Source organism: Mytilus trossulus, chromosome 9, assembly GCF_036588685.1.
Source record: "Mytilus trossulus isolate FHL-02 chromosome 9, PNRI_Mtr1.1.1.hap1, whole genome shotgun sequence".
Classification (NCBI taxonomy): Eukaryota; Metazoa; Mollusca; class Bivalvia; order Mytilida; family Mytilidae; genus Mytilus; species Mytilus trossulus.
Window position 1 is genome coordinate 21,622,013 of NC_086381.1, and position 12,390 is coordinate 21,634,402.

The 12,390-nt window shown below is 31.1% G+C and overlaps 1 protein-coding gene across 1 annotated transcript; it reads right to left on the reverse strand.

The window, feature by feature from the left end:
* Window positions 1-750: 750 nt before the first annotated feature.
* Window positions 751-6,161, reverse strand: LOC134683689 (uncharacterized). The gene is made up of 5 exons (XM_063542999.1): window positions 5,972-6,161; window positions 4,454-4,620; window positions 3,059-3,172; window positions 1,393-1,490; window positions 751-944 (listed from the first exon to the last, which is right to left on the reverse strand). The coding sequence occupies exons 1-5, from the start codon at window positions 6,069-6,071 to the stop codon at window positions 935-937; spliced, it is 489 nt and encodes a 162-aa protein (XP_063399069.1). The 5' UTR covers window positions 6,072-6,161; the 3' UTR covers window positions 751-934.
* Between the last annotated feature and the right edge of the window lie 6,229 nt (window positions 6,162-12,390).

Consider the following 12,390-nt stretch of genomic DNA (forward strand, 5'->3'; position numbering starts at 1 on the left):
CTCATCAGTGACATCATCGGTACAGGACATTTTAAGAAAAGAAAATGGTGGGATGAACCTGGTTTTGTGGCATGCCAAACTTCCCGCTTGTATGGCAATGTTAAATACAAAATAAAAATGACAACATTACGTGACAGGACTACAATACAAATAAATGGGAGAACATATAGGGCAGAGAAACACACGATTAATAAATAATAAAAGGTACCTGATTTAGAATTAAATACTCCAGACGCACGTTTCGTCCACAACAAAGAAAAACAAAATGGCATATAGAAACAATAAACAATAGTGAATCAAAAACCAATCATTTTCGTCCGAATTTTGTCCATATAATCTTACCAATTGGCTTTGATATATGCTTTTCAGACAGGATGAAAATGTAATATTCATGGCTGAAAGTGTATTTTCTTTACGACTCTGGATCAGAGAATATAAACCCTAGAAGGGAAGTCACTGTATATCCTGTGATATTTTTGTGGTTTTTTTTATGTTCAACAACGGAAAAAAATTGATAGCAGTAAAATCTAAAAAAAAATATTAAACTCCGAGTAAATTCAAAAAAGAAAGTCCACAATCAAATGACAAAAACAAAAGCTCAAACACATCAAACGAATAGGTAACAACTGTTGTGACTCATAATAAATAAATCTAAGTCTGTGAATTTATAATGAAATATTTCATTTTAATATGGTTAAAAATGTAATTGATTGAAAATAATGCACTTTCAAAGTGTAAATCAAACACACAAACAAAAATGACTTACTACAAACGGATACATATATATTATAACACTGCCAAACATTTCAAATATAAGTATATTGATTTCAATTCAAATGAATATTATCTTGTCTTTGTTCCTCCTTCAACTATCTGCCGAGATATTTAGAGATAATTGCCTGTGATATATCTACATGGCAACGTTTAGCAGCATTCAACACCATCTGCATTTGAAAAAAAATTACATTAATTTGTTATCTTAAATTCTTAAGATTAAAATGCATGTGTAAGCAGTTATCAATTATACTTTGCTGTTATAAATCTTTTTTTTAAATTTATTAATTGATGTAATCAAGGAAATAAAGTTGTGGAAACGGTGTATTGTTTTTGTTACTTTCGTTTGGTTTTTTTATTATCTTTTATTATCTTTTATCCTCTTTTTCACTGATTTTTATTGTATATGTTTTATATACCTTTTCTTGTTTTTTTTATCGACATTATAAATTGGAATTTAGATTTCGACATAGACGCTTAACTGATGCGACATGTGCATGTAAACTTTGTAATACGTATTTTTCTAAAATATACATCTGTATATAAAAAAATCGTCGGTATATTTTCTTTCTTTTGATTTCTTCAATCAATTTACCTATAAAAAAAAATACAACTTACCTAAAATTCAAAAAATCTGCTTTATCTAAGGTCTTCAAAAACCCATCAAAGTTATCCAAAACTACATCACAGTAACCACTCTGAATGAAACAGTCCTCCTGAAAAAAAAAACATATATTGATGACGTATTTTTAATCATTTTGTTACGTATATACATATTTTACCAGTTCTTATTATAGATGTAAAACAAAGGATATGTTTAACATTCACCATGAACAATCGAGACACAAAGTTTAAAAGATGTATCATTTTAAGGTGGTTTTTGTAGGGTTTTTTAGATGATGACATTTAAGTGAGGTATTCGCAATATGTGATATATATGTAACTTATAGTGGCTTGTATCTACGTCATTTGGTAAATGGTGGATAATTGTTTCAGTAGCAATTAAGGAATAACAGTACTGTAGTTGAAGAGTTGCCACCGTCAATTGTAGATTTGACGGTCGCAAATGCAGTTTTACTGGCGACGCGGAGCGGAGACAGTAAAACGGAGATTTGCAACCGTCAAATCAAAATTGACGGTGGCAACTCTTCAACTACAGTACTGTTATTCCGATTCTAATGCATTACAAAAAGAAAAAAATACGATAAAACTTGTAAAAATGTCTAAATTTGACAAATAAAAAAAATCCGCGAAACTTCATGAATAATTTTGGCACAAAGACGTCATGGCTAAACGTGCCGTCATACAAACGGAAACTTACAAACTGGAGGTTATTTTGTTACCTGTACGCTTCAAATTTGGATAAAATTACATTAAAACGGCAAATTCGAGGTAGGTGATGTTTTATTTTTGATTATATAGTGGTAATCGAACATTTGTTGATTCGTCAATTCAAAATGGCGGGTCTCTCCTTAGTTACGCCTGGTCAACTGTGGATTTGACGGCAACTGTTATCCAATGAAAAAACATCCAAATTGCATTAGAATCTTTATTACCTTATATGTATGTGTTTGTTTTGACCTATAAATGTGATTTAACTGGGCTTCGTTTTTGGTAATTGTTACAAGACTTAAAACGAATATTAGCTCGGCAAAGTTAAAATTAATATTGATGTCTTCCAACTTCCTGTATAAGAATGTTCCCGTAAATGCTTAATCAAAAGAAATGGTTTGAACGCAGATTTCAGAACATTTTTAATGAAGTTTAATCAAAGGAAGGTTAAAACAGTTAATGCATATTTTTAATGAAGCTTTATAAAGAGCAGTGGTTGGAAAGGTGCTATTAAAATATTCATCGTAAAGAATAAACGTAACCAGTGATAAGCAAGCAGCTATTAGAACATTCCTGTAAATAATAAGTCATAAAATGTGTTTTGACATAATCTGTACGAAAATTCCTTATGAATCGTTATTAAAAAAGTGGTTAAATATAAGCTTTTATAAAAAAAAATCAGATGTATCTTATTCAAAAGATGTGATTGAGAGACAGGTGTTATATTATTCCCTATTAACCTTATTAAAAAAGGTAAAAAAATTACGCATTTAATATTTTTCATTTTATTTAAAATTATATCTGATTTATTTCGTCCATTTTATGATGATTGTCGTTCATTAAAGAAAACATAAAGCACTACACGTAATTATGTTGCATATCGTTGGACACCTTTCGTCATTAATCACATTTAACTTACCTGATGTTTCGTCATTAATCACATATAACTTACCTGATGTTTAAAGACCAGGTCGTATTCTGTAGAGCATGTTATGGATTGCTGTTCGTAAAAGGGCAAAACTGCGTCCATTTCGCATTTTGACATCTTGTCGAGAAAAACTTGACCCTGTTACAAAACAACATATTAGTTATATATGAAAATCAATTATTGTTTTTGGATTTTGAATAAAAGATTTTTAATAGCCAGTTTTATTGAATATAAAGATAGTTTATTTTCAAAAGCTTTTTTTTGTATAAAACGCTTAAATTTATAATCTTCTTATTCAATTTAAAATCTTCATACTTTTCAATTTTTGATTCTACTGTAAGTTTGTTTATTTTGCTGTTCCCTTACTCGTTGCCGCTCTAATTTGCTATTTATGTCGGCATGTTTTGTCATGTTGATGGTGTCTTTTCATTGAATTATCAATAATGTTGTGCCTTTACATACATGTAACTTCTAAATAGCGAATTTATGGTCATAGAATTTTGGTGCAAACACTTTACCCTTATAAGTCAGTTTTCTTGTTTTCCAAATGTAAATTAATGTTTATTTCTATCTTACTATTTATTGTATCCAGTATTCATCTTTTGATATTATTAATCCGATAATTCCCCCTTATGTTTAAACGTTATTTTTTTTCAAAATGTATCTTTGAATGAAACTTGGGATTTTTTTATTTAGTTTTTTTTATCTTTAGCAGCCAAATAAACAAATGAGTTTGTTTGAGTTGAACATCACCCTATCCACACAGTTTTATAAACGATTTGTGAGTTTCAGATCAAGAAAGTATGTTATTTTATACATATATGTATAATCCAAAAGATGTCATGAGAAGACGATATTAGACCCTGTATCAGGCAATTGGTACGATAATTTTTTTTAAATTCTTTACAACTCAGCAACGTAATAAAAGATTATTAAATGCAAATACATGCGCAAATAGAGTTTACTTCTTTCATTCTGCAATAATTCAAATAGCAGGTAAATACAGCTAGTTAATTCTTTACTGATATACTATGCGTACAGTTATATCAATTGTCAAAATTGTTGTTTACGTTACCATTTGTTTACATGCCCTTTTGGCGGTCTGTTTTTAAGCAATGCAGATAACTATTCTATATTATATGGATAACTGTTTGGAATTAAAGTAACTCAACGTTTGAGCGTCAACATCATATTGCAGTAATTATATACTTGCATTGTCTAAAAGTTAAAAATGTCTGTGCCCAAAACGAAATTGGAAAATTGTTAATAGAGTTATTCTTTCCAACTCTTAAATCTCGATGTTGTTTCTATGATAACAAGGAGCAAACAATTAGAGGGAAAAATCCCCCTTGCTACACAATCACCTTTGACGTCAGAAGGTATGTTATAATCAAATCAATATTTTTTATTTTAACTTACTGCTGTATTAAACAAACTTCTGAACTGAGGCTGTTGAAATTTTCTGCAGTATTTACCACCATATCCTAATGCATAACCTGAACTTCCACATGGAAATCTTTGTTCGAAACAGTCATAAAAATCACATGTACCATTATGTGCCCAGTCAGTACACTCAGATCGCACATCTATGGAAATAAAATATATAAATGAAGGGTAAACAAATTTAGGAAGAAGAAAGATTGAAAGAAGTATCATAAATCAAACAGAGCACTTGTCTATATTTAAATATGTTTAGAGATAGAAAGGGGATATGAGGAAATACTACCTTTTTAAACTAACGCAGCCTGCTGTTTTAGGGATATTCAATTCAAAATAACAAGCTTTTTAAAATACTGATACAAATTGGGAGTATTTGCAGACATGAACTTAGGGTCCGTCTGCTTGTTTTCGAGATATAAGCCATTGTACATTTGACGAATTTAGAATTGTAAATATTTAACAACAAGATATTGTTGTCAACAGTAACAGTGTAATCACTTTATCAGGGTGAACTAAGTCCATTGTCACCATGTGGTAAAGTTTATCTTTAGAAACCGTGTAATCAGTAAATCTAGATGTATTTAGGTTTATTGTATTAATGTTACCACTAAAACAGTATGACCTTTATTTAGTTTTACATGTTTTATCGGCAATTCGTATATTTTCCCTTTGATCTTACTGCCTGATATTTTCGAGTATCAACGTACTGACTGTTTCACTGAAAATATCAGGCAATACATTATGTGACGTCATAATTACCGATAAACAAAATAATAACGGGCTCGTCTAGATATTCCACATGATATAGTCCGTATCAAAAACGAAACTATCTATTATTCTATGTATAGTCGTTATGATTTAATCGTTACACTATCATGTTTTTGATCTTTCGTTTTGAATGTGATCATTTTAGCTAGAGGAGATAAATCCATAGTAACCAAGATAATCTTTATACATACCAATGACATGAAATGGAGACTATATTTATATAGCATGTGCTACTTTACAAGATACACTGCATTTTCCTCTTTGTATTTTCTAACAATATTCTCCTTATGGTGTAAGTCAATATTTTATAAATAGTTAAAAAAAGAGGTGATTTGCCATTTGTCTGATACAGTTGCAAAACAAAACCATTGCATACTGTATCGTAAAGGCGTAATTTATTGTATTATATTGTAGCTCTCAGTTCAACAATGATATCGCTTTTGATATCTTTTGTTTTATTGCAGATTATTTTGGAGATATTGAAAGAAAAAAGTGGCGAAAAATACCAGAGGGACATTCAAACGCAACAATCGAAGTACTGACAACGACATGACTAAATTAGAAAAAGACAAACAATCAAATAATAAAACACAACACTATATAGAAAAATAAAGAATAAGCAACATGAACCCCAATAACGGAACGACCACTACTTGTATATGCCTTTCAATGTGTTTCAATATCATTATATGCTTGCTCTTAGTGCAGACCCTTCATTTCATTATTTACCTGTTTTGGCAGTAATTGTCTTTGATCCACCATGCGTATTTAAATTAAAAAGAAAGCCACTACAAACTCCTAATAAACAGAGATACACAACAGTTTTCATTGCTGATAATTGATTTTATAAATTTTACTATCTGTGGAATTGCATTCACATCTCTTGTATTTATAAGAGAAATTTATATAACGAGTTCACGTATACTTGATATAGCATGGAAGAACACGTGAATTATAGAAAGATAAGAAGACACATTTTTAACTTAATAATTTCCGGTGTATATAGATATATGTTTGATACATACAATGAGACTCTAACCAAGTAAAAAGTTTGTATATAAGTTAGTCGAAATTTCCATTGATATGATTCAAATAATGCTACCAATTTTATCCAAATTATGTTTGAGCAAAATTCATGAAATTGAACACTTCATTCATCTAGTTTGCACAATATACATTAGGTTTGTTTTAACTCATTTACTTAAAACATTATATGAATGTTAGCATTCAGTCTGATCAGATATGGAATTAATGCTCATCTCTGGGGGAATAGAACGCTATATAGAATATGAAATCCTAATGACGCACCTGTACTATTTAAAAGGAATTCAAAACAAATATCCATTGTCTCTGCAAACGCTTACACACATTGAAAAGAACTATGGGCGAATGAGAGACATATATATTACTGTGGTTTGGTATTTATCTCAGAACACAAAGTATACTGAGCGATACTGTAAATGTTTGTGTAGACACGAAACGTTCTGCTCGTATATTCCGGAGAATTTGCCAATCTATGAAGATGATGTTATAGTGTTCTTTTATTTGTCTTTTAAACAATACTACTGTTTAGTTGTGGGTTTTTTTTTGGTCTGTGTGAATATTGAATTTTTTAATAAAATCAATACCAATCAAAATTCAAAAGGGGATGTCCTTTATCAAATGGCAAGATCAAAAGCTCATACACATCAATTGAATGGAAAACAACTGCAATATTCCTTATGTAGAAATGGTGAAATGAATATCACACGGTAATAGATACTCGCACTGTTTGTACTTGGAATGAATATTACATGGAAGTAGATAAAATGATGTTTGCATTTGAAATAATCATTATAAAGTCTATATTAGCGTCACTGATCAGTCTTTTGTAGACGGAAAGCGCGTCTGCCGTAAATATAAAATTTTAACCCTGGCATTTCTGATGACCACTGACACCGACGCCACTGCTGATGGAGTTTTAATTCCCCGAGGGTGTCACCAGTTCAGAGGGTGTCAGAGCCCTTCTGTGTTGACTTGAGTTATTATAGATATGTTCATAATTATAAATTAACTTTTTACAACGCTTTTAATTTTTGACCTACTAAGGCTTTTCTACCCTAGGAATAGATTACCTTAGCTGTATTTTGAAAAACTTTTAGGAATTTTAGATCCCAAATGCTCTTCAACTTCGTACTTTTTTTGGCCTTTTAACATTTTTTTATCCGAGCGTCACTGATGAGTCTTTTGTAGACAAAACGCGCGTCTGGCGTAAAATTTCAATACTGATATATATGATGATTTTATTGTAACATTTAACTACACTTAATAAAGAAATTATTTATTAGTATTTATCAAATAATATATTTGCAGATGGTATTGTTATTGCTGTTCCTAAGAGTGGAGATTTGACCGATCCAAATAACTGTCGACCCATTGTTTTAGTGAGCATCTTATCAAAACTGTTCTCGTCTATTCTAACTACTCGATTACTAGAATGGTCCGAAGACGAAGATAAACTTATCGACAATCAATTTGGTTTTCGTCCTGGACATTCAACTACTGATGCTATTTTTGTTTTACATGGTAATTGTTCATTTTCTTCAACAAAAAACGAAACTATACTGCGCTTTCGTGGACTTTCGAAAAGCGTTCGATAAATTAAGCAGGAGAATTTTGATTTATAAATTATTTTGCAATGGAGTCAGCAGTAAATTTGTGGCCATAACTAAATCAATGTATACGTCTGTGCGTCTCCGAGTAAGATCTGGTGGACTTCTTTCTGGTGCCTTTGACAATTTATTAGGAGTGAAGCAAGGCGAACCTTTATCTTCTTTATTATTCCTCTATTTTATTAATGATATTATTGAAGATATAACTGTTACAGATAATGAAGATGTAGTGAATCTGAACGGTCTTTTAATTTATTTGATACTTTTTGCAGACGACACTGTCTTATTTGCCAAATCTGCCAAACTTCTTCAACAGCTACTTGATAACCTATCCAAATACTGTAGAAAATGGAACATAGAAGTTAACACTGATAAAACTAAGATAGTTGTGTTTAGAAATGGATGGCAACCTGTAAACAATCATTTCATATATAATAATCAAGAACTTCAAATCGTAAATTCATACGTTTACCTTGGAATGTTGATGCACTTTAACGGGAAATTCTTACACACGCAAAAGCGACTATCCCAACAAGGATCAAGAGCTCTCTCATCACTCTTAAAATGTTTAGATAATATTTACATTTCTATAAAGCCACAATGTCTTCTTTATGACAGTATGGTTGGATCGGTACTGAATTATTCTTCCGAAATATGGGGTTTTCACCGTGCCAACGACATAGAGATTATTCATTACCGTTTTTGTAGGTTTGTTTTAAAATTAGGTAAACGTGCTCCTATTAGTTTTCTTTGTGGTGAACTTGGCCATCTACCTATGTATGTTTTGAGAAAACAATTAATTAATATAAAATTTTATATGACGATGCAAATCATGGTAAAATTAATTGGGCATCTAATGTGCGTGATTTTTTATTTAGTCTTGGAATGAACCATATTTGGATTGCTCAGAATAATATTGATATATCGTTTGATGTTATAAAGACACGCATTAAAGACCAATATCTACAAAAATGGTCAGCAGATATATGTGACTGTGAGAAATTAAGTGTGTATAGTAGCATAAAGTTTGATTTTTGTCTTGAAAATTATTTTGGCTACATTAGTAATAGTAACATTCTTACAAAACTACGAAGTGGTGCATTGAAACTTAATGTTGAAGTTGGTCGCTTCTCTGATATACCAAGAGAAATGCGTCTTTGTGTATGTTGTAATATGCAATGTGTTGAGAACGAATTTCATTTTGTATTGGTATGTCCAGCATATAGGGCAATTAGAATATTGTTTTTGCCATGCTATTATTGTTCATAGCCTACTATTTTTAAACTGTCTTGTTTAGAGAAAAAAACCTGTCAGACATGTAAAGGTTATGATACAGTGTTGAACAATAAACAATGGTATGAACGATAGGTGTAAAGTTCACATGTATATAAAAATATTGAAAAAGCAATTGTATTTCAAATAACATTCCATAGCTTGTTTTCAAGTCATATACACTATCTCAATGGTAGTTTGGATTGATTTAAAACATCTCATTGATAGCTGATCGTGGACACTAAAATGCAAGCATTGCCTTATATTTTTTAAACCGACAGAAAGAAAAATATGACAGTTCAAATAAATTACCTTTAATCACTTGGACAAAATCTTTCACACGGTTTCTTTTATAGACCCTTGATAGACAATTTTTTCTTCCATTTTCTATATTTTTTGCGTGCTAGATTAATAGTACTGGCTTTGAGCCTCTTGTGGTTTTTATTTTGAGTCAAAATGGATAATATCTTACATCTTCTACTAAAAAAAAATTCCATAAACCTTTTAAATGTTTGTAAAAGATAACACAATATTTCTTTACAATGTGCTATTTTACAGTAGAAATGTATACTTTTTTGTTCATAAGCACTATTTTTGGTTAAAAAATTAAGCAAATAGAATTAATTGTCTATGTGATTATTTAAGATATTCAATTGTTAATTTCATTATTCGCGAATGATCGTGCTGTGTTGTCTTTTTGAAACATTTTATTGTTAGGTATTTTAAAACAATACAATAACACGAACGCAAATATGTTCTGAATATTCATCTGCAACCTTGTCATTCTAGTTATTACGTTCACAAATCAGTGCCTATAAAGTATCATTTTACATGTTTCATTACAAATGTTTTTTTATTTTGTTTTTGCCGCTTTTCTGTTGTGTTTAGATATATTTAAACAAGCACACACCAAAACGAACACATGTTCAAAATATGCAATTTCAACCTTTGCATTTGTGCTCTTCTAGTTAATACTCTTATGGTTATGAAATTTCTTTTCCTATTTGTTTTTCATGCCTGAGGTTTATACAGCCTTCATAATGTTTTTAAGCGCGTCTGACCGAATGAGTCATAAGTTGGTTGTTTGGTTTTTTGTGGTTATATTGTTATGTATCATAAACAATCAAAGATTACGAACGCAAACCTAGTCAAAAGATTCAACTTAAACAACACCACTGGGTCGATGCCACTGCTGGTGGACGTTTCGTCCCCGAGGGTATAACCAGCCCTGTAGTCAACACTTCGGTGTTGGCATGATTTTTTTTGAATATCCTTAATATGATCATTTTTTTTAATTTCCTGCTAACAAAACTTTGAATTTTTCGAAAAGCTAAGGATTTTCTCATCCCAGGCATAGATTACCTTAGCCGTTTTTGGCACAACTTTTAGGAATTTGGATCCTCAATGCTCTTCAACTTTGTCCTTCTTTGGCTTTAAAAAAAATTTGATATGGTCACTGATGAGTCTTATGTAGACGAAACGCGCGTCTGGCGTACTAAATTATAATCCTGGTACCTTTGATATCTACTTAAACCTTGCAGTTGTTTTCCATCAATTTTATATTCCAAATGTTAGTCATGTATCTGTATAAATTTCATTGTTTTCGCAGCCAATTGATAATATTTACAAATTCTCTAAAAGGTGTTTTGGATGCCTTGGTTCATCGGAACCCATCAGACATTACCATATAAATTTAAGTTTTTTAAACTCAAAACTAAACTTCCGAAAAATAAAATCTCTCTTTCTAAACCATATATATCTCAGCAAACTTTAAAACAATAAAGCAATTTTTTTCTACGACGGGTTCCACACGTGGAGCAGGATTTGATTACGCTTCCGAAGAACCTGTCATCACCCTCCGTTTTTGAAGGAGTTCATCTTGATCGGTGTCAAGATCTATCTTTTTGTTTTTTGTGTACTATTGTTTGTACATTTCTCTTGTTTATCCCTTGCCTTGTCATTACCTTTTCTACTTTCAGACAAATAGACAATCAACTAAACAAAACACTACATAGAAAACTATAGACAGCGCAAAACACAAACACAACCAAACAACTTGGGTGACCGCAGATGCTCTGGAGGGATAGGCAGAACCTGTTCCAAAAGTAGCACCTGTCGTGTGACTCGACCCGGTGATAAGTTTAATTTTGTAAGTCACAATCGGAGGAAGTAGACTTAATAACTTTATAACAGATGTTTCAATGATGTTCATGAAGAAAAGAAATTGACGATTTTCAACTTTAAATTATCATGAATGTAAATGCTTATACCACTTTTATAAATAAAATCATCATACATACCAGGATTGATTTTTTTGTATGAGCCAGACGCGTGTTTCGTCTACAAACGACTCATCATTGAAGATCGAAAAAAAGTTTTAAAAAAAGCACGAAGTTGACGAGCATTGGTAGCAAATATCAATGTCACTCGACCAAGATCCAACTGAAGTGAAACCGCTTTAAGAATTCTATTTCAAATGTTTTGAGGCAGTTCCATTTTCAAATCAGTTCAAATGAGATAGTCTACCAATTATATTGCAGAAAATAATCGGCCTAACATTAATTAAATACTTTAATTGAAACCATTTGAGTAACTTCTGACGTACAAAATTTCAATCCTGGTATCCATGATGAGCCTATTATTCAAAATAAAACACGAACTACATTTAGAACTTTATTCAGATTTTATTTTTAACGTTGATAACTTGTAGACAGTCAAACCTATACTAAAATATAAATAGACTACAGTAGTATACAGCTGTGAAAATGTCATAAATCGATTGAAAGAAACGCAACCGATCCGGGTTACAAAAAGAAACCGAAAAAAAACCCACATAGAAACGGACTATTTGGTACCATCAGAGAAATGTCTCTGGTAAAAACTTTCATAAACGCATAAATCGAAGTAACTGACAACGACATGACTAAATTAGAAAAAGACAAACATTCAAATAAAAGAACACAACACAACATAGAAAACTAAAGAATAAGCAACATGAACCTAAATAACGGAACGACCACTACATGTATATTCTTTTCAATGTAATCCAAAATCATTATATGCTTGCTCTTGCAGATCCTACATTATTTACCTGTTTTAGCAGTAATTGTCTTTGATCCACCATGCGTATTCAAATTAAAAAGAAAGCCACTACAAACTCCTAATAAACAGAGATACACAACAGTTTTCATTGCTGATAATTTATTTTATAAATTTTACTATCTG

Bases quoted from the DNA above. Each gene is read 5' to 3' on its own strand.
- LOC134683689 (XM_063542999.1), bottom strand. From the start codon at position 6,071: ATGAAAACTGTTGTGTATCTCTGTTTATTAGGAGTTTGTAGTGGCTTT. The intron at 3,173-4,453 runs GTAAGTTAAAAT...GTTTTGTAACAG, and splicing joins GAAGTTTGTTTAATACAGCA to GGTCAAGTTTTTCTCGACAA. The intron at 1,491-3,058 runs GTAAGTTATATG...TTTTTTTTTCAG, and splicing joins ACCTGGTCTTTAAACATCAG to GAGGACTGTTTCATTCAGAG.